Source organism: Cyanistes caeruleus, chromosome 33 (assembly GCF_971803275.1).
Source record: "Cyanistes caeruleus chromosome 33, bCyaCae1.hap1.1, whole genome shotgun sequence".
NCBI classification, from domain to species: domain Eukaryota; kingdom Metazoa; phylum Chordata; class Aves; order Passeriformes; family Paridae; genus Cyanistes; species Cyanistes caeruleus.
Genome location: NC_141734.1, coordinates 1,497,765 through 1,520,281, shown reverse-complemented (window position 1 = coordinate 1,520,281; position 22,517 = coordinate 1,497,765). Strand labels below are relative to the sequence as shown.

At 41.1% G+C, this 22,517-nt stretch overlaps 1 protein-coding gene across 3 annotated transcripts in view; it reads left to right on the top strand.

Annotated features, from left to right (window-relative positions):
* The window catches only part of RXRB (retinoid X receptor beta), a 43,358-nt gene that overhangs the window by 5,939 nt on the left and 14,902 nt on the right, over positions 1-22,517 (top strand). For 2 of the 3 annotated variants that reach the window (XM_086870732.1, XM_086870733.1), the window contains exons 3-6: positions 3,911-4,090; positions 7,386-7,540; positions 11,419-11,548; positions 16,002-16,134. In XM_086870732.1, coding sequence (XP_086726858.1) covers positions 3,911-4,090; positions 7,386-7,540; positions 11,419-11,548; positions 16,002-16,134 — 598 coding nt within the window. The remainder of the gene's footprint in view (positions 1-3,910; positions 4,091-7,385; positions 7,541-11,418; positions 11,549-16,001; positions 16,135-22,517) is intronic. The other variant, XM_086870734.1, reaches the window with a different exon arrangement.

Here is a 22,517-nt window from a genome sequence, read left to right as displayed (position 1 = left end):
CTGATTTTCTTGTCAATTTTCTCAATTTTCCTGGAATTTTTTGGGATTCCTTTGGAATTCCCAATCCCAGGAGAACATTCCTGGATTCCCACCCTCGAGGCCTTTCCCAGCCGCATTTTGGATCAATTTTGGGTCAATTTTGAGTCAATTTCATTGAGTTTTGCTCCATTTTGGGTCAATTTTTGACCGATTTTGGCCGATTTTGGGCCGATTCTCCCAATTTTTCCTGGAATTTTTGGGATTCCTTTAGAATTCCCAATCCCAGGAGAACATTCCTGGATTCCCACCCTTGAGGCCTTTCCCAGCCGCATTTTGGGTCAATTTTGGGTCAATTTTGAGTCAATTTCATTGAGTTTTGCTCCATTTTGAGCCAATTTGGGCCGATTTTGGACCGATTTTGGACTGATTCTCCCAATTTTCCCTGGAATTTTTCGGGATTCCTTTGGAATTCCCAATCCCAGGAGAACATTCCACGATTCCCACCCTCGAGGCCTTTCCCAGCCGCATTTTGGCTCAATTTTGGGTCAATTTGGTGCCCATTTTGCTCCATTTTTGGCCATTTTGGGGTCAATTTTCCCGATTTTCGCTGCGATTTTCCCAATTTTTCCTGGAATTTTTCGGGATTCCTTTGGAATTCCCAATCCCAGGAGAACATTCCACAATTCCCACCCCTGAGAGCTTCACCAGCTGCATTTTGGGTCAATTTTGGGTCAATTTGGTGCCGATTTTGCTCCATTTTTGGCCATTTTGGGCCGATTCTCCCAATTTTTCCTGGAATTTTTGGGATTCCTTTGGAATTCCCAATCCCAGGAGAACATTCCACGATTCCCATCCCTGAGAGCTTCACCAGCTGCATTTTGGGTCAATTTTGGGTCAATTTTGAGTCAATTTCATTGAGTTTTGCTCCATTTTGGGTCAATTTTTGGCCGATTTTGGCCAATTTTGGGCCGATTCTCCCAATTTTTCCTGGAATTTTTTGGGATTCCTTTGGAATTCCCAATCCCAGGAGAACATTCCACGATTCCCACCCCTGAGAGCTTCACCAGCGGCATTTTGGGTCAATTTTGGGTCAATTTGGTGCCGATTTTGCTCCATTTTGAGCCAATTTTGGCCGATTTTGGACCGATTTTCCCTGGAATTTTTGGGATTCCTTTGGAATTCCCAATCCCAGGAGAACGTTCCTGGATTCCCACCCCTGAGAGCTTCACCAGCTGCATTTTGGGTCAATTTTGGTTCAATTTTGAGTCAATTTCATTGAGTTTTGCTCCATTTTGGGTCAATTTTTGACCGATTTTGGCCGATTTTGGGCCGATTCTCCCAATTTTTCCTGGAATTTTTGGGATTCCTTTGGAATTCCCAATCCCAGGAGAACATTCCACAATTCCCACCCTCGAGGCCTTTCCCAGCCGCATTTTGGGTCGATTTTGGGTCAATTTGGTGCCAATTTTGCTCCATTTTTGGCCATTTTGGGGTCAATTTTCCCAATTTTTCCTGGAATTTTTCGGGATTCCTTTGGAATTCCCAATCCCAGGGGAACATTCCAGGATTCCCATCCTTGAGAGCTTCACCAGCTGCATTTTGGGTCGATTTTGGCTCAATTTCATTGAGTTTTGCTCCATTTTGGGTCAATTTTTGACCGATTTTGGCCGATTTTGGGCCGATTCTCCCAATTTTTCCTGGAATTTTTGGGATTCCTTTGGAATTCCCAATCCCAGGAGAACATTCCACGATTCCCACCCCTGAGAGCTTCACCAGGTGCATTTTGGATCAATTTTGGGTCAATTTGGTGCCGATTTTGCTCCATTTTGAGCCAATTTTGGCCGATTTTGGACCGATTTTCCCTGGAATTTTTGGGATTCCTTTGGAATTCCCAATCCCAGGAGAACGTTCCTGGATTCCCACCCCTGAGAGCTTCACCAGCTGCATTTTGGGTCAATTTTGGTTCAATTTTGAGTCAATTTCATTGAGTTTTGCTCCATTTTGGGTCAATTTTTGACCGATTTTGGCCGATTTTGGGCCGATTCTCCCAATTTTTCCTGGAATTTTTGGGATTCCTTTGGAATTCCCAATCCCAGGAGAACATTCCACAATTCCCACCCTCGAGGCCTTTCCCAGCCGCATTTTGGGTCGATTTTGGGTCAATTTGGTGCCAATTTTGCTCCATTTTTGGCCATTTTGGGGTCAATTTTCCCAATTTTTCCTGGAATTTTTCGGGATTCCTTTGGAATTCCCAATCCCAGGGGAACATTCCAGGATTCCCATCCTTGAGAGCTTCACCAGCTGCATTTTGGGTCGATTTTGGCTCAATTTCATTGAGTTTTGCTCCATTTTGGGTCAATTTTTGACCGATTTTGGCCGATTTTGGGCCGATTCTCCCAATTTTTCCTGGAATTTTTGGGATTCCTTTGGAATTCCCAATCCCAGGAGAACATTCCACGATTCCCACCCCTGAGAGCTTCACCAGGTGCATTTTGGATCAATTTTGGGTCAATTTGGTGCCGATTTTGCTCCATTTTGAGCCAATTTTGGCCGATTTTGGACCGTTTCTCCCTGGAATTTTTTGGGATTCCTTTGGAATTCCCAATCCCAGGAGAACATTCCACGATTCCCACCCCTGAGAGCTTCACCAGCTGCATTTTGGGTCAATTTTGGTTCAATTTCATTGAGTTTTGCTCCATTTTGGGTCAATTTTTGACCAATTTTGGCCAATTTCGTTTCAATTTTCCCAATTTTTCCTGGAATTTTTCGGGATTCCTTTGGAATTCTCAATCCCAGGAGAACATTCCTGGATTCCCACCCTCGAGGCCTTTCCCAGCTGCATTTTGGGTCAATTTTGGGTCAATTTTGGTTCAATTTCATTGGGTTTTGCTCCATTTTGGGTCAATTTTTGACCGATTTTGGCCAATTTTGGGCCGATTCTCCCAATTTTTCCTGGAATTTTTTGGGATTCCTTTGGAATTCCCAATCCCAGGAGAACATTCCACGATTCCCACCCCAGAGAGCTTCACCAGCTGCATTTTGGGTCAATTTTGGGTCAATTTTGAGTCAATTTCATTGGGTTTTGCTCCATTTTGGGTCAATTTTTGACTGATTTTGGCCGATTTTGGGCCGATTCTCCCAATTTTCCCTGGAATTTTTTGGGATTCCTTTGGAATTCCCAATCCCAGGAGAACATTCCACAATTCCCACCCTCGAGGCCTTTCCCAGCCGCATTTTGGGTTAAATTTGGGTCAATTTGGTGCCAATTTCGCTCCATTTTGAGCCAATTTCGTTTCAATTTTCCCAATTTTTCGTGGAATTTTTTGGGATTCCTTTGGAATTCCCAATCCCAGGAGAACATTCCACGATTCCCACCCCAGAGAGCTTCACCAGCTGCATTTTGGGTCAATTTTGGGTCAATTTTGAGTCAATTTCATTGGGTTTTGCTCCATTTTGGGTCAATTTTTGACTGATTTTGGCCGATTTTGGGCCGATTCTCCCAATTTTCCCTGGAATTTTTTGGGATTCCTTTGGAATTCCCAATCCCAGGAAAACATTCCACAATTCCCACCCTCGAGGCATTTCCCAGCCGCATTTTGGGTCAATTTCATTGGGTTTTGCTCCGTTTTGGGTCAATTTTTGACCGATTTTGGACCGATTTTGGGCCGATTCTCCCAATTTTTCCTGGAATTTTTTCGGGATTCCTTTGGAATTCCCAATCCCAGGAGAACATTCCTGGATTCCCACCCTCGAGGCCTTTCCCAGCCGCATTTTGTCTCGATTTGACGCCGATTCCCCTCCCTTTTCCCCCCCATTCCCATCTCTTCTCCACCGTTTTTCCCCCGTCCCCGCCCCGTTTTTCGCGGCGATTTTTCCCATTTTTCCCCGGATTCCCTCCGGAATTTTTTCCTCTCCCCCTCTGGAATTCCAGGCAAACACTACGGCGTCTCCAGCTGCGAGGGCTGCAAGGGCTTCTTCAAGAGGACGATCCGCAAGGACCTGACCTACACCTGCCGCGACAACCGCGAGTGCGTGGTGGACAAGCGGCAGCGCAACCGCTGCCAGTACTGCCGCTACCAGAAGTGCCTGGCCACCGGCATGAAACGGGAGGGTGAGGCACTGGGAGGGACTGGGAGGGACTGGGAGGGACTGGGATAAACTGGGATAAACTGGGAGGGGGTTTGGGGAAAAAACGGGGAAGAAATCTGGTGAAAAATGGGGAAAAAATGGAGTTTTTAGGGCAAAAATGGTGAAGAAATGGGGATTTGGGGATACTGGGATGGACTGGGAGGGACTGGGATGGACTGGGAGGGACTGGGATGGACTGGGAGGGACTGGGATAAACTGGGAGGGGGTTTGGGGAAAAAATCCGGTGAAAAACGGGGAAAAAATGGAGTTTTTAGGGTAAAAATGGTGAAGAAATGGGGATTTGGGGATACTGGGATGGACTGGGAGGGACTGGGAGTGCCTGGCCACCGGCATGAAACGGGAGGGTGAGGCACTGGGAGGGACTGGGATAAACTGGGAGGGACTGGGAGGGGGTTTGGGGAAAAAATGGGGAAAAAATCCGGTGAAAAATGGGGAAAAAATGGCCAAAAATGGGGTTTTCAGGGCAAAAATGGTGAAGAAATGGGGATTTGGGGATACTGGGATGGACTGGGATGGACTGGGAGGGACTGGGATGGACTGGGAGGGACTGGGATAAACTGGGAGGGACTGGGATAAACTGGGAGGGGGTTTGGGGAAAAAATCCGGTGAAAAACGGGGAAAAAACGGGGAAAAAATGGGGTTTTTAGGGTAAAAATGGCGAAGAAATGGGGATTTGGGGATACTGGGAGGGACTGGGAGGGACCCAGTTTTTCCCATTTTTCCCATTTTTCCCCCCATTTTTCCCCGTTTCTCACCCTCCTTTTCCCTTTTTTCCCCCCATTTTCCCCCCATTTTCCCCTGTTTCTCACCCTCCCTTTTCCCTTTTTCCCCCCCTTTTCCCCCCATTTTTCCTTTTTTTCCCCCCATTTTTCCCCCATTTTCCCCCCATTTCCCCCCATTTTTTCCCCATTTTTTCCCCATTTTTCCCCCATTTTCCCCCCATTTTTCCCCTCTTTTTTTCCCCATTCTTCCCTTTTTTCCCCCCTTTTCCCCCATTTTTCCCCCATTTTCCCCCATTTTTCCCCCATTTTTCGCCATTTTCCCCCATTTTTCCCATTTTTCCCCCATTTTCCCCCATTTTTCCCATTTTCCCCCCATTTTTCCCCCATTTTTCCCTCTTTTTTTCCCCCATTTTCCCCCCATTTTCCCCCCATTTTTCCCATTTTTTCCCCCATTTTTTCTTCCCCATTTTCCCCCATTTCTCACCCTCCTTTTCCCTTTTTTCCCCCATTTTTCCCCCCATTTTCCCCCCATTTTCCCCCCATTTTTCCCCCATTTTTCCCTTTTTTTCCCCCATTTTCCCCCCATTTTTCCCATTTTCTCACCCTCCCTTTTCCCTTTTTTTCCCGGATTTTTCCCAAATTTTTTCCCCCATTTTTCCCATTTTTCCCCCATTTTCCCCCAATTTCTCACCCTCCTTTTCCCTTTTTTCCCCCCATTTTTCCCCATTTTTCCCTTTTTTCCCCCCATTTTTTCCCCATTTCCCCCCCATTTTTCCCATTTTTTTTCCCATTTTTTCCCCATTTTTCCCCATTTTCCCCCATTTTTTCCCCATTTTTCCCCATTTTCCCCCGTTTCTCACCCTCCTTTTCCCTTTTTTCCCCATTTTTCCCCCCATTTTTCCCCTCTTTTTTTCCCATTTTTCCTTTTTTTCCCCCATTTTTCCCTCTTTTTTCCCCAATTTTTCCGTCTTTTTTCCCCCATTTTCCCCCCATTTTCCCCCATTTTTTCCCCGTTTCTCACCCTCCTTTTTCCCGTTTTTCCCCCATTTTTCCCTTTTTTTCCCAATTTTTCCCCCATTTCTCACCCTCCCTTTTCCCTTTTTTTCCCCCATTTTTTCCCCATTTTCCCCCATTTTTCCCTCTTTTTTTCCCCATTTTTCCCCATTTTTTCCCCATTTTCCCCCCATTTTTCCCCCATTTTTCGCCCCATTTTCCCTCTTTTTTTCCCCATTTTTTTCCCCATTTTTCTCTTTTTTCCCCCCATTTTTCCCCATTTTTCCCCCATTTTTCCCCGTTTCTCTCCCTCCTTTTTCTCGTTTTTTCCCCCATTTTTCCCTCTTTTTTTCCCCCATTTTTCCCTTTTTTCTTCCCCATTTTCCCCCATTTCTCACCCTCCCTTTTCCCCTTTTTTCCCCCATTTTTTCCCCCATTTTTCCCTTTTTTCCCCCAATTTTTCCCCCATTTCCCCCCATTTTTCCCTCTTTTTTCCCCATTTTTCCCCATTTTTCCCCATTTTTCCATCTTTTTTTCTCCATTTTCCCCCCATTTTTCCCTTTTTTTCCCCCCATTTCCCCCCCATTTCCCCCCATTTTCCCCCCCCATTTTCCCCCCATTTTCCCCCATTTTTCCCCCAATTTTCCCCCCATTTCCCCCCATTTTTCCCCCTTTTTCCCCCATTTCCCCCCATTTTTCCCCCATTTTTCCCCATTTTTCCCCCCATTTCCCCCCCTTTTCCCCCCATTTTTCCCCCCATTTTTCCCCCATTTTTCCCTTTTCTTCCCCCATTTTCCCCCATTTTTCCCCCATTCTTTCCCCCATTTTCCCCCCATTTTCCCCCCATTTCCCCCCAATTTTTCCCCATTTTTTTCCCCATTTTCCCCCATTTTTCCCCATTTTTTCCCCCATTTTCCCCCCATTTTTCCCATTTCCCCCCATTTTTCCCCTCTTTTTTTCCCCATTTTTCCCTTTTTTTCCCCCCATTTTCCCCTCATTTTTCCCATTTTTTCCCCCATTTTTCCCCCATTTTTTCCCCCATTTTTCCCCCCATTTTCCCCCATTTTTCCCCCATTTTTTCCCCGTTTCTCACCCTCCCTTTTCCCTTTTTTTCCCGGATTTTTCCCCCATTTTTTTCCCCATTTTCCCCCATTTTTCCCCATTTTCCCCCATTTTTTCCCCGTTTCTCACCCTCCTTTTCCCGTTTTACCCCCCATTTTTCCCTTTTTTCCCCCATTTTTCCCCATTTTTCCCCCCATTTTTCCCCTCTTTTTTTCCCATTTTTCCCTTTTTTTTCCCCCATTTTTCCCCTCTTTTTTCCCCAATTTTTCCCCATTTTTTCCCCATTTTCCCCTCTTTTTTTCCCCATTTTTCCCAATTTTTTTCCCCATTTTTCCCCCATTTTTTCCCCCATTTTCCCCCCATTTTTCCCAATTTTTTTCCCCCATTTTCCCCCCATTTTTCCCCCATTTTCCCCCATTTTCCCCCATTTTTCCCCGTTTCTCACCCTCCTTTTCCCGTTTTTCTCCCGGATTTTTGCAGCCGTGCAGGAGGAGCGGCAGCGGGGCAAGGACAAGGACGGGGACCCGGAATTTGGGATGGCTCCCAACGAGGAGATGCCGGTGGAGAAACTTCTGGAAGCCGAATTGGCCGTGGAGCCCAAAAGCGACGACGGCGCCGGGCCCGGGGGAGCCTCCGTGAGTGGAAATTCGGGAATTTCCTGGAATTTTCTGGAATTTTGGGAGATTTTTTTAGGAATTTTTAGGAATTTTCTGGAATTTTGGGGGATTTTTTTAGGAATTTTTAGGAATTTTTTTGGGATTTTGGGGGATTTTTTTAGGAATTTTTAGGATTTTTTTTGGGATTTTGGGGGATTTTTTTAGGAATTTTTAGGAATTTTTTTTTTGAATTTTGGGGGATTTTTTTAGGAATTTTTAGGAATTTTTTTTTTGAATTTTGGGGGATTTTTTTAGGAATTTTTAGGAATTTTCTGGAATTTTGGGGGATTTTTTTAGGAATTTTTAGGAATTTTTTTGGGATTTGGGGGATTTTTTTAGGAATTTTTAGGATTTTTTTTTGGAATTTTGGGGGATTTTTTAAGGAATTTTTAGGAATTTTTTGGGGATTTTGGGGGATTTTTTTAGGAATTTTTTTTAATTTTCTGGAATTTTTGGGGGATTTAGGAATTTTTTGGAATTTTTAGGAATTTGGGGGGATTTTTTTAGGAATTTTTTGGAATTTTTAGGAATTTTGGGGGATTTTTTTAGGAATTTTCTGGAATTTTGGGGAATTTTTTTAGGAATTTTTAGGAATTTTCTGGAATTTTGGGGGCTTTTTTTAGGAATTTTTAGGAATTTTTAGGATTTTTTTAGGAATTTTTTGGAATTTTCTGGAATTTTGGGGGATTTTTTTGGGGAATTTCCTGGAATTTTCTGGAATTTTGGGGGATTTTTTTAGGAATTTTTAGGATTTTTTTTTTTGGAATTTTGGGGGATTTTTTTTTGCAATTTTGGGGGATTTTTTAAGGAATTTTTAGGATTTTTTTTTTTAAATTTTGGGGGATTTTTTTAGGAATTTTTAGGAATTTTTTTGGGATTTTGGGGGATTTTTTTAGGAATTTCCTGGAATTTTCTGGAATTTTGCAGGATTTTTTTAGGAATTTTTAGGAATTTTTTTGGATTTTCTGGGATTTTAAGGGATTTTTTTAGGAATTTTTAGGAATTTTCTGGAATTTTGGGGGATTTTTTAAGGAATTTTTAGGAATTTTTAGGAATTTTCTGGGATTTTGGGGGATTTTTTAAGGAATTTTTAGGAATTTTCTGGAATTTTGGGGGATTTTTTAAGGAATTTTTAGGAATTTTTAGGAATTTTCTGGAATTTTGGGGGATTTTTTAGGAATTTTTGGGGGAATTTTTTTTTTAATTTTTGGGAAATTTTGGGATTTTTTTTGAATTTTGGGGAATTTTTGGGGGAATTTTGGGGGGGATTTTGGGGGGGATTTTAGGGGGACTTTTAGAATTTTTTAGGAATTTTTGGGGATTTTTTTTGGAATTTTGGGGGATTTTTTAGAAAATTTTTTGGAATTTTTGGGGATTTTTGTCAGGAATTTTTTGGGATCTTTTAGGATTTTTATTTTTTTTCATTTTTAGGAATTTTTAGGATTATTTTCTGAATTTTGGGGAATTTTTGAGGGAATTTTTGGGGGACTTTTTGGGGATCTTTTAGAATTTTTTAGGAATTTTTTTGGAATTTTTGGGGATTTTTTTTGAATTTTGGGTGAATTTTGGGGAAATTTTGGGATTTTTTTTCGGAATTTTTTCAGAATTTTTTTTGATATTTTAGGAATTTTTTTCAATTTTGGAGGATTTTTTGGGAATTTTTGGGGGATCTTAGGATTTTTTTAGGCATTTTTTTTAGTTTTTGGGAAATTTTGGGATTTTTTAGGAAGTTTCTTGGAATTTTTGGGGATTTCTTGCGGATTTTTTAGAATTTTGGGGGGATTTTTGGTAATTTTTAGGATTTTTTAGAATTTTTTTTGGAATTTTTTGGGAATTTTGGGATTTTGGGGGGATTTTTTTGGGGAAATTGGGATTTTTTCTGAATTTTTGGGGGATTTTTGGGGGATTTTTTGGGAATTTTGGGGGATTTTTTTGGGAATTGGGATTTTTGGGGGAATTTTTTTTGAAATTTTGGGATTTTTTGGGTATTATGGGGAATTTTGGGGGGATTTTTTTGGGGATCTTTTAGGATTTTTTTTTGAATTTTTGGGAATCTGGGGGAATTTTTCTGATTTTTTCTGATTTTTTTGGGGATTTTTTTTGAATTTGGGGAATTTTGGGGGGAATTTTTTGAGGTTATTTTTTCCATTTCCCGTCCAATTTCCACCAAGTTTTTTCCAGGATTTTTCCCTTGGGAATTCCGGGATGGGTTTGGGAATTCCGGGAATATCAGGAGAAGTCTCAATTTCCCCCAAAATCCTCCAGGAAGGCTCCCAAAATTTGGGATTTCCCCTCATTCCCACCCCGATTTTTCCCATTTTTGCGCTGAATTTCCCCATTTTGGTGCTGATTTTTGTCAGGATTTTTCCAGGATTTTTCCCTTGGGAATTCCGGGATGGGTTTGGGAATTCCGGGAATATCAGGAGAAGTCTCAATTTCCCCCAAAATCCTCCAGGAAGGCTCCCAAAATTTGGGGTTTACCCCCTTTCCCACCCCGATTTTTCCCCATTTTCCGGTTGAGTTTCCCCATTTTGGTGCCAATTTCCACCCTGTTTTTTCCAGAATTTTCGCTTGGGAATTCCGGGATGGGTTTGGGAATTCCGGGAATATCAGGATCTATCTCAATTTCCCCCCAAATCCTCCAGGAAGGCTCCCAAAATTTGGGTTTTCCCCCCTTTCCCACCCCAATTTTTCCCATTTTTGCGCTGAATTTCCCCATTTCCCACCCCGCTTTCCCCCATTTCCCGTCCGTTTTACGCCGGGTTTTTTCCAGGATTTTTCCCTTGGGAATTCCGGGATGGGTTTGGGAATTCTGGGAATATCAGGATCTAACTCAATTTCCCCCAAAATCCTCCAGGAATGCTCCCAAAATTTGGGGTTTACCCCCATTCCCACCCCGATTTTTCCCTTTTTTGCTCTGAATTTCCTCATTTTGGTGCTGATTTTGGTCAGGATTTTTCCAGGATTTTTCCCTTGGGAATTCCGGGATGGGTTTGGGAATTCCGGGAATATCAGGAGAAGTCTCAATTTCCCACAAAATCCTCCAGGAATGCTCCCAAAATTTGGGGTTTACCCCCTTTCCCACCCCGATTTTTCCCCATTTTCCGGTTGAGTTTCCCCATTTCCCATCCGATTTCCACCGGGTTCTTTCCAGGATTTTGGCTTGGGAATTCCGGGATGGGTTTGGCAATTCCGGGAATATCAGGATCTATCTCAATTTCCCCCAAAATCCTCCAGGAATGCTCCCAAAATTTGGGGTTTCCCCCCTTTCCCACCCCGATTTTTCCCATTGTTGCGCTGAATTTCCCCATTTCCCACCCCGCTTTCCCCCATTTCCCGTCTGTTTTCCGCCGGGTTTTTTCCAGGATTTTTCCCTTGGGAATTCCGGGATGGGTTTGGGAATTCCGGGAATATCAGGAGAAGTCTCAATTTCCCCCAAAATCCTCTAGGAATGCTCCCAAAATTTGGGGTTTATCCCTTTTCCCACCCCGATTTTTCCCTTTTTTGCTCTGAATTTCCCCATTTTGGTGCTGATTTTGGTCAGGATTTTTCCAGGATTTTCCCTTGAGAATTCTGGGATGGGTTTGGGAATTCCGGGAATATCAGGAGAAGTCTCAATTTGCCCCAAAATCCTCCAGGAAGGCTCCCAAAATTTGGGGTTTACCCCCTTTCCCACCCCGATTTTTCCCATTTTTGCGCTGAATTTCCCCGTTTCCCACCCTGCTTTCCCCCATTTCCCGTCCGATTTCCGCCGGGTTTTTTCCAGGATTTTTCCCTTGGGAATTCCGGGATGGGTTTGGGAATTCCGGGAATGTTGGGGGGGGTCTCAATTTGCCCCGAAATCGCCCCAAATTCAGCCCAATGACCCGGTGACCAACATCTGCCAGGCGGCCGACAAGCAGCTCTTCACCCTCGTCGAGTGGGCCAAGAGGGTCCCCCACTTCTCGGGGCTCCCCTTGGACGACCAGGTCATCCTGCTCCGGGCAGGTCAGGAGGAATTCCGGGAATTTCGGGGAGTTTGGGAATTTTGGGGCAATTTTTGGGATTCTGGGATTCTTTGGGAATTTTTGGGAATTTTTTGGGATTTTTTGGGGGGATTTTTAGGGGTTTTGGGGTGGTTATAATGGGATTTTAAGGGGTTATAATGGGAATTTCCTGGGGATTTTGGGGTGAGTTTGGGAATTTTGGGGAGGATTTGGGGAATTCTTGGGAATTTTGGGAATTTTTGGGAATTTTTTGGGATTTTTTTTTTATTTTTTTGGATTTTTTGGGGGGATTTTTAGGGGTTTTGGGGTGGTTATAATGGGATTTTAAGGGGTTATAATGGGAATTTTCTGGGGGTTTTGGGGTGAGTTTGGGAATTTTGGGGAGGATTTGGGGAATTCTTGGGAATTTTGGGAATTTTTGGGAATTTTTGGGATTTTTTAGGGATTTTTTGGGATTTTTTTGGGGATTTTTAGGGATTTTGGGGTGGTTATAATGGGATTTTAAGGGGTTATAATGGGAATTTTTGGGGGGTTTTGGGGAGGATTTTGGGAATTTTGGGGAGTTTGGGAATCTTTGGAATTTTGGGAATTTTTGGGAATTTTTGGGGATTTTTTGGGGATTTTTTGGGATTTTTTGGGGGATTTTTAGGGGTTTTGGGGTGGTTATAATGGGATTTTAAGGGGTTATCATGGGAATTTTTGGGGGGTTTTGGGGTGAGTTTGGGAATTTCGGGGAGGAATTCCAGGAATTTCGGGGAGTTTGGGAATTTTGGGGGAATTTTTGGGATTTTTTGGGATTTTTTTGGGATTTTTTGGGAATTTTTGGGGGGATTTTTAGGGGGTTTGGGGTGGTTATAATGGGATTTTAATGGGTTATAATGGGAATTTTTGGGGGGTTTTGGGGTGAGTTTGGGAATTTTGGGGAGGATTTGGGGAATTCTTGGGAATTTTGGGAATTCTGGGATTCTTTGGGAATTTTTTGGGAATTTTTTGGGATTTTTTTTGGATTTTTTTGGATTTTTTGGGGGATTTTTCAGGGTTTTGGGGTGGTTATAATGGGATTTTAAGGGGGTATGATGGGAATTTTTTGGGAATTTTTTGGGAATTTTGGGAATCTGGGAATTTTGGGAATCTTTGGGAATTTTTGGGAATTTTTTGGGAATTTTTTGGGATTTTTGGGGGGATTTTTAGGGGGTTTGGGGTGGTTATAATGGGATTTTAAGGGGTTATAATGGGAATTTTTGGGGGGTTTTGGGGTGAGTTTGGGAATTTTGGGGGGATTTTGGGAATTCTGGGAGAATTTGGGGAATTTGGGAATTTTTGGGGATTTTTTGGGGGGATTTTTGGGATTTTTTGGGGGCATTTTTAGGGGTTTTGGTGTGGTTATAATGGGATTTTAATGGGTTATAATGGGAATTTTCGGGGGGTTTTGGGGTGAGTTTGGGAATTTTGGGGAGGAATTCCGGGAATTTCGGGGAGTTTGGGAATTTTTGGGAATTTTTTGGGATTTTTTGGGGGGATTTTTTGGGATTTTTGGGGGGATTTTTAGGGGTTTTGGGGTGGTTATAATGGGATTTTAAGGGGGTATAATGGGAATTTTTTGGGAATTTTTTTGAATTTTGGGAATCTTTGGGAATTTTGGGAATTTTGGGGAATTTCTGGGATTTTTTGTGATTTTTTGGGGGATTTTTAGGGGTTTTGGGGTGGTTATAATGGGATTTTAAGGGGTTATAATGGGAATTTTTGGGGGGTTTTGGGGTGAGTTTGGGAATTTTGGGGAGGATTTGGGGAATTCTTGGGAATTTTGGGAATTCTGGGATTCTTTGGGAATTTTTTGGGAATTTTTTGGGAATTTTTTGGGACTTTTTGGGGATTTTTTGGGAATTTTGGGGGAATTTTTTGGGATTTTTGGGGATTTTTAGGGGGTTTGTGGTGGTTATAATGGGATTTTAAGGGGTTATAATGGGAATTTTCTGGGGATTTTGGGGTGAGTTTGGGAATTTTGGGGCGGATTTTGGGAATTTTGGGGGAATTTGGGGAATTCTGGGGGAATTTGGGGAATTTTTGGGAATTTTTAGGATTTTTTTGGGATTTTTGGGGGGATTTTTAGGGGTTTTGGGGTGGTTATAAAGGGATTTTAATGGGTTATAATGGGAATTTTCGGGGGGTTTTGGGGTGAGTTTGGGAATTTTGGGGAGGATTTGGGGAATTCTTGGGAATTTTGGGAATTCTGGGATTCTTTGGGAATTTTTTGGGAATTTTTTGGGAATTTTTTGGGACTTTTTGGGGATTTTTTGGGAATTTTTTTGGGATTTTTTGGGATTTTTTGGGGGATTTTTAGGGGGTTTGGGGTGGTTATAATGGGATTTTAAGGGGTTATAATGGGAATTTTCGGGGGGTTTTGGGGTGAGTTTGGGAATTTTGGGGGGATTTTGGGAATTTTGGGGGAATTCTTGGGAATTTTGGGAATTTTTGGGAATTTTTTTGGATTTTTTGGGGGGATTTTTAGGGGTTTTGGGGTGGTTATAAAGGGATTTTAATGGGTTATAATGGGAATTTTCGGGGGGTTTTGGGGTGAGTTTGGGAATTTTGGGGAGGATTTGGGGAATTCTTGGGAATTTTGGGAATTCTGGGATTCTTTGGGAATTTTTTGGGAATTTTTTGGGATTTTTTGGGAATTTTTTGGGGATTTTTTGGGAATTTTTTGGGATTTTTGGGGGCATTTTTAGGGGTTTTGGGGTGGTTATAATGGGATTTTAAGGGGTTATAATGGGAATTTTTGGGGGGTTTTGGGGTGAGTTTGGGAATTTTGGGGGAATTTGGGGAATTTTTTTGAATTTTGGGAATCTGGGAATTTTGGGAATTTTTGGGGGATTTTTGGGGATTTTTTTGGGATTTTTGGGGGCATTTTTAGGGGTTTTGGGGTGGTTATAAAGGGATTTTAATGGGTTATAATGGGAATTTTCTGGGGATTTTGGGGTGAGTTTGGGAATTTTGGGGAGGATTTGGGGAATTCTTGGGAATTTTGGGAATTTTTGGGAATTTTTTGGGATTTTTTTTGGATTTTTTTGGATTTTTTGGGGGATTTTTCGGGGTTTTGGGGTGGTTATAATGGGATTTTAAGGGGGTATAATGGGAATTTTCGGGGGGTTTTGGGGTGAGTTTGGGAATTTTTGGGAATTTTGGGAATTTGGGAATTTTTGGGGAATTTTTGGGAATTTTTGGGGGATTTTTTTGGATTTTGGGGGGATTTTTAGGGGTTTTGGGGTGGTTATAATGGGATTTTAAGGGGTTATAATGGGAATTTTCTGGGGGTTTTGGGGTGAGTTTGGGAATTTTGGGGAGGAATTCCGGGAATTTCGGGGAGTTTGGGAATTTTGGGAATTTTTTGGGATTTTTTGTGATTTTTTGGGATTTTTTGGGGGATTTTTCGGGGTTTTGGGGTGGTTATAAAGGGATTTTAAGGGGTTATAATGGGAATTTTTTGGGAATTTTTGGGAGGATTTTGGGAATTTTGGGGGAATTTGGGGAACTTTTTGGGATTTTTGGGGGGAATTTGGGAATTCTGGGGAAAATTTTGGGAATTTTGGGGGATTTTGGGAATTTTTGAGGGGGATTTGAGAATTTTGGGGGAGAATTTCTCTGCAGATTTCAAATCTCTCCAACCCCCAAAATTCCGAAAAAACCCCAAAAATTCCCAAAAAAACCCAAAATTCCCAAAAAACCCAAAAATTCCCAAAAAATTCCAGACTGGAATTAATTTTTCATCCATTCCCACCCCAAAAAATTCAATTTTTTTGTCTTTTTTTTGCCGTTTTTCCTCGGAATTTTTTGGGATTTTTTCCCAAATTTTGGGGTTTTTATATAAATTTGATTTCTCCTTCCCAAAATCCCAAAAAATTCCCAAAAATTCCCAAAAAATTCCAGACTGGAATGAGATTTTTTGTCTTTTTTCACCCAAAAAATTCAATTTTTTTGTCTTTTTTTTCCATTTTTCCTCAAAATTTTTTGGGATTTTTTCCAAAATTTTGGGGTTTTTTTATAAATTTGATTTCTCCTTCCCAAAATCCCAAAAATTCCCAAAAATTCCCAAAAATTCCCCAAAAATTCCAGACTGGAACGAGGTTTTTTTGTCTTTTCTCACCCAAAAAATTCAATTTTTTCCCATTTTTTGGCCGTTTTTCCTCAAAATTTCACCGGATTTTCTCCCAATTTTTGGGGTTTTTATATAAATTTGATTTCTCCTTCCCAAAATCCCAAAAATTCCCAAAAATTTCCAGGCTGGAATGAGATTTTTTCTCTTTTTTCACCCAAAAAATTCAATTTTTTCCCATTTTTTGGCCGTTTTTCCTCAAAATTTCACCGGATTTTCTCCCAATTTTTTGGGTTTTTATATAAATTCTATTTCTCCATCCCAAAATCCCAAAACTTCCCAAAAATTCCCGAATTTCCAGGCTGGAACGAGCTGCTGATCGCGTCGTTCTCTCACCGCTCCATCGCCGTTAAGGACGGGATCCTTTTGGCCACCGGGCTCCACGTTCACCGCAACAGCGCCCACAGCGCCGGCGTCGGCGCCATCTTCGACAGGTCCGGCATTCCCGGGAATTCCCGGAAAATTCCGGAGCCGAAATTCCCGGGAATCCCAAAAAAAACCCCGGGAAAATCGGCCCAGGGGGGACCCAGATCCCAAAAAAAATCCCCAAAAATTGGGTTAAAATTGGGGGATTTGGGGGATTTTTGGGGGTTTTTTGGGAATTCTTGGGATTCCTGAAATTTGGGAATTTTTTGGATCCAAAATTCCCCAAAATTCCCAAAAAAAACCCCGGGAAAATCGGCCCAGGGGGGACCCAGATCCCAAAAAAATCCCCAAAATTGGGTTAAAATCGGGTTAAAATGATGGAATTTTGGGGGATTTTGGGGTGTTTTGGATGGAATTTTTGGGAATTCTTTGAATTCCCAAAATTTGGGAATTTTTTGGATCCAAAAATCCCCAAAATTCCCAAAAAATTCCCAAAAAATCCCCAAAAATCCCGTTTTAATTGGGTTAAAATCGGGGGATTTGGGGGATTTTTGGGGTTTTTTTGGGAATTCTTGGGATTCCCAAAATTTGGGAATTTTTTGGATCCAAAATTCCCCAAAATTCCCAAAAAAACCCCCAAAAAATCCCCAAAAAATCCCCAAAAATCCCCAAAAATTCAATAAAAAAATCCCCAAAATCCCATTTTAATCAGGTTAAAATGATGGAATTTTGGGGGATTTTGGGGTGTTTTGGATGGAATTTTTGGGAATTCTTGGGATTCCCAAAATTTGGGAATTTTTTGGATCCAAAAATCCCCAAAATTCCCCAAAAAATCCCAAAAAATTCAAAAAAAAATCCCAAAAAAATCCCCAAAAAATCCCCAAAAATTCCAAAAAAAATCCCCCAAAAATCCCCAAAATTCCCCAAAATTCCCACTGGGATTCACCCAAATCCCCCCCCAAAAAAAATTCCCAAAAAATCTCCCTGAGAGAATTCCATCTTGGACAGGTCCGGCATTCCCGGGAATCCCCGGAAAATTCCGGAGCCGAAATTCCCGGGAATCCCAAAAAAAACCCCGGGAAAATCGGCCCAGGGGGGACCCAGATCCCAAAAAAATCCCCAAAATTGGGTTAAAATCGGGTTAAAATGATGGAATTTTGGGGGATTTTGGGGTGTTTTGGATGGAATTTTTGGGAATTCTTTGAATTCCCAAAATTTGGGAATTTTTTGGATCCAAAAATCCCCAAAATTCCCAAAAAATTCCCAAAAAATCCCCAAAAATCCCGTTTTAATTGGGTTAAAATCGGGGGATTTGGGGGATTTTTGGGGTTTTTTTGGGAATTCTTGGGATTCCCAAAATTTGGGAATTTTTTGGATCCAAAATTCCCCAAAATTCCCAAAAAAACCCCCAAAAAATCCCCAAAAAATCCCCAAAAATCCCCAAAAATTCAATAAAAAAATCCCCAAAATCCCATTTTAATCAGGTTAAAATGATGGAATTTTGGGGGATTTTGGGGTGTTTTGGATGGAATTTTTGGGAATTCTTGGGATTCCCAAAATTTGGGAATTTTTTGGATCCAAAAATCCCCAAAATTCCCCAAAAAATCCCAAAAAATTCAAAAAAAAATCCCAAAAAAATCCCCAAAAAATCCCCAAAAATTCCAAAAAAAATCCCCCAAAAATCCCCAAAATTCCCCAAAATTCCCACTGGGATTCACCCAAATCCCCCCCCAAAAAAAATTCCCAAAAAATCTCCCTGAGAGAATTCCATCTTGGACAGGTCCGGCATTCCCGGGAATCCCCGGAAAATTCCGGAGCCGAAATTCCCGGGAATCCCAAAAAAAACCCCGGGAAAATCGGCCCAGGGGGGACCCAGATCCCCAAAAAAATCCCAAAAAATCCCGTTTAAATTGGGTGAAAATTGTGGGATTTGGGGATTTTTGGGAATTTTGGGGTGTTTTGGATGGGATTTTTGGGAATTCTTTGAATTCCTAAAATTTGGGAATTTTTTGGATCCAAAAATCCCCAAAATTCCCAAAAAAATCCCCCAAAAAATCCCCCAAAAAATCCCCAAAAATCCCGTTTAAATCGGGTTAAAATTGTGGGATTTGGGGGATTTTTGGGGGAATTTTGGGGTGTTCTTGGGATTCCCAAAATTTGGGAATTTTTTGGATCCAAAAATCCCCAAAATTCCCCAAAAAAAATCCCAAAAAAATCCCAAAAAATCCCCAAAAATCCCAAAAAATCCCATCTTAATCAGGTAAAAATTGTGGGAATTTGGGGATTTTTGGGGATTTTGGGGGGATTTGGATGGAATTTTTGGGAATTCTTGGGATTCCCAAAATTTGGGAATTTTTTGGATCCAAAATTCCCCAAAATCCCCAAAAAAATCCCCCAAAAAATCCCCAAAAATCCCCAAAAATCCCGTTTAAATCGGGTTTGAATTGTGGGAATTTGGGGATTTTGGGGGATTTTTTGGGAATTCTTGGGATTCCTGAAATTTGGGAATTTTTTGGATCCAAAAATCCCCCAAATTCCCAAAAAAACCCCCAAAAAATCCCCAAAAAAATCCCAAAAAATCTCAAAAAATCCCCAAAAATTCCATAAAAAAATCCCCCAAATTCCCCAAAATTCCCCAAAAATTCCCACTGGGATTCACCCAAATCCCCCCCCAAAAAAAATTCCCAAAAAATCTCCCTGAGAGAATTCCATCTTGGACAGGTCCGGCATTCCCGGGAATCCCCGGAAAATTCCGGAGCCAAAATTCCCGGGAATCCCAAAAAAAACCCCGGGAAAATCGGCCCAGGGGGGACCCAGATCCCAAAAAAATCCCCAAAAATTGGGTTAAAATTGTGGGATTTGGGGGATTTTTGGGTGTTTTTTGGGAATTCTTGGAGTTCCAGGAATCTGGGAATTTTTTGGATCCAAAATTCCCCAAAATTCCCAAAAAAAACCCCGGGAAAATCGGCCCAGGGGGGACCCAGATCCCAAAAAAATCCCCAAAAATCCCGTTTAAATCGGGTTAAAATTGTGGGAATTTGGGGATTTTGGGGGATTTTTTGGGAATTCTTGGGATTCCCAAAATTTGGGAATTTTTTGGATCCAAAATTCCCCAAAATTCCCAAAAAAAACCCCCAAAAATCCCAAAAAAATCCCAAAAAATCTCAAAAAATCCCCAAAAATTCAATAAAAAAATCCTCAAAAAATTCCCCAAAATTCCCCAAAAATTCCCACTGGGATTCACCCAAATCCCCCCCCCAAAAAAAATTCCCAAAAAATCTCCCTGAGAGAATTCCATCTTGGACAGGTCCGGCATTCCCGGGAATCCCCGGAAAATTCCGGAGCCGAAATTCCCGGGAATCCCAAAAAAAACCCCGGGAAAATCGGCCCAGGGGGGACCCAGATCCCAAAAAAATCCCCAAAAATTGGGTTAAAATCGGGGGATTTGGGGGTTTTTGGGGGATTTTGGGGTGTTTTGGATGGAATTTTTGGGAATTCTTTGAATTCCCAAAATTTGGGAATTTTTTGGATCCAAAATTCCCCAAAATTCCAAAAAAAATCCCCAAAAATCCCAAAAAATCCCGTTTTAATTGGGTTAAAATTGGGGGATTTGGGGGATTTTTGGGGTTTTTTTGGGAATTCTTCGAATTCCCAAAATTTGGGAATTTTTTGGATGAAAAATTCCCCAAAATTCCCAAAAAAAATCCCAAAAAAATCCCCCAAAAATCCCCAAAAATCTCCCAAAATCCCCAAAAATTCAATAAAAAAATCCCCAAAAATCCCATTTAAATCGGGTTAAAATTGGGGGATTTGGGGATTTTTGGGGTTTTTTTGGGAATTCTTGGGGTTCCCGAAATTTGGGAATTTTTTGGATCCAAAAATCCCCAAAATTCCCAAAAAAAACCCCGGGAAAATTGGCCCAGGGGGGACCCAGATCCCAAAAAAAATCCCCAAAAATCCCGTTTAAATCGGGTTAAAATTGGGGGATTTGGGGATTTTTGGGGATTTTTTGGGAATTCTTGGGATTCCTAAAATTTGGGAATTTTTTGGATCCAAAATTCCCCAAAATCCCCAAAAAAATCCCCAAAAATCCCCAAAAATCCCATTTTAATTGGGTAAAAATTGTGGGAATTTGGGGATTTTTGGGGATTTTGGGGTGTTTTGGATGGAATTTTTGGGAATTCTTTGAATTCCCAAAATTTGGGAATTTTTTGGATCCAAAAATCCCCAAAATTCCCAAAAAATCCCCAAAAAATCCCCAAAAAAATCCCAAAAAAATCCCCAAAAATCCCCAAAAATCCTGTTTTAATTGGGTTAAAATCGGGGGATTTGGGGGAATTTTGGGGTTTTTTTGGGAATTCTTGGAGTTCCCAAAATTTGGGAATTTTTTGGATCCAAAAATCCCCAAAATTCCCAAAAAAATCCCCCAAAAAATCCCCAAAAATCCCAAAAAATCCCCAAAAAATCCCCAAAAATCCCCAAAATTCCCCAAAAATTCCCACTGGGATTCACCCAAATCCCCCCCCAAAAAAATTCCCAAAAAATCTCCCTGAGAGAATTCCATCTTGGACAGGTCCGGCATTCCCGGGAATCCCCGGAAAATTCCGGAGCCGAAATTCCCGGGAATCCCAAAAAAAACCCCGGGAAAATCGGCCCAGGGGGGACCCAGATCCCAAAAAAATCCCCAAAAATTGGGTTAAAATTGTGGGATTTTGGGATTTTTGGGGTGTTCTGGAGGGGTTTTTTTAGGAATTCTTGGGATTCCCAAAATTTGGGAATTTTTTGGATCCAAAAATCCCCAAAATTCCCAAAAAAAATCCCAAAAAAATCCCAAAAAAATCCCAAAAAATCCCCAAAAATCCCATTTTAATTGGGTAAAAATTGTGGGAATTTGGGGATTTTGGGGGATTTTGGGGTGTTTTGGATGGAATTTTTGGGAATTCTTCGAATTCCCAAAATTTGGGAATTTTTTGGATCCAAAAATCCCCAAAATTCCCAAAAAAATCCCCAAAAAATCCCAAAAAATCCCCAAAAATTCAATAAAAAAATCCCCAAAAAATCCCCAAAAATCCCATTTAAATCGGGTTAAAATTGTGGGATTTGGGGGATTTTGGGGTGTTCTGGAGGAGTTTTTTAGGAATTCTTGGAGTTCCCAAAATTTGGGAATTTTTTGGATCCAAAATTCCCCAAAATTCCCCAAAATTCCCCAAAAAATCCCCAAAAAATCTCCAAAAATCCCATTTTAATTGGGTTAAAATTGTGGGATTTGGGGGATTTTTGGGGGTTTTTTGTGAATTCTTGGAGTTCCTGAAATTTGGGAATTTTTTGGATCCAAAAATCCCCAAAAAAATCCCCAAAAAATCCCCAAAAAATCCCCAAAAATCCAAAAAAATCCCCAAAAATCCCGTTTTAATCGGGTTAAAATTGTGGGAATTTGGGGGATTTTGGGGGATTTTGGGGTGTTTTGGAGGGGTTTTTTGGGAATTCTTGGAGTTCCTGAAATTTGGGAATTTTTTGGATCCAAAAATCCCCAAAATTCCCAAAAAAAATCCCAAAAAAATCCCCAAAAAAATCCCCAAAAATCCCCAAAAATCCCGTTTAAATTGGGTTAAAATGATGGAATTTGGGGGATTTTTTGGGAATTTTGGGGTGTTCTTGGGATTCCTAAAATTTGGAATTTTTTGGATCCAAAATTCCCCAAAATTCCCCAAAAAATCCCAAAAAATCCCAAAAAAAATCCCCAAAAATTCAAAAAAAAAAATCCCAAAAATTCTCCAAAATTCCCAAAAAAAATCTCTTCTAAATTGGATAAAAATGATTGGAATTTTGGGGAATTTTTGGGAATTTTGGGGTGTTTTGGAGGGGTTTTTTGGGAATTCTTGGGATTCCCAAAATTTGGGAATTTTTTGGATCCAAAAATCCCCAAAATCCCCAAAAAATCCCAAAAAAATCCCCCAAAAATCTCCCATAAATTGGATAAAAATGTTGGGAATGGGGGGATTTTGGGGGGAATTTTTGGGAATTTTTGGGAATTCTTGGGATTCCCAAAATTTGGGAATTTTTTGAATCCCAAAATTACCAAAAATCCTCCAAAAATCCCCAAAAAATCTCTCATAAATTGAATAAAAATGATGGGAATTGGGGGATTTTTGGGCGGATTTTTGGGGAATTTTTTGGGATTTTTTGGAATTTTTGGGAGTTTTTGGGAATTTTTGGGATTCCCAAAATTTGGGAATTTTTTGGATCCCAAAATTCCCAAAAATCCTTAAAAATCTTCAAAAATTCCCAAAAATCTCCCATAAATCGAATAAAAACGTTGGGAATGAGGGGATTTTGGGGGGAATTTTTGGGGAATTTTTGGGATTCCCAAAATTTGGGAATTTTTTGAATCCCAAAATTCCCAAAAATCCCCCAAAAATTCCAAAAAATCTCCCATAAATTGGATAAAAAC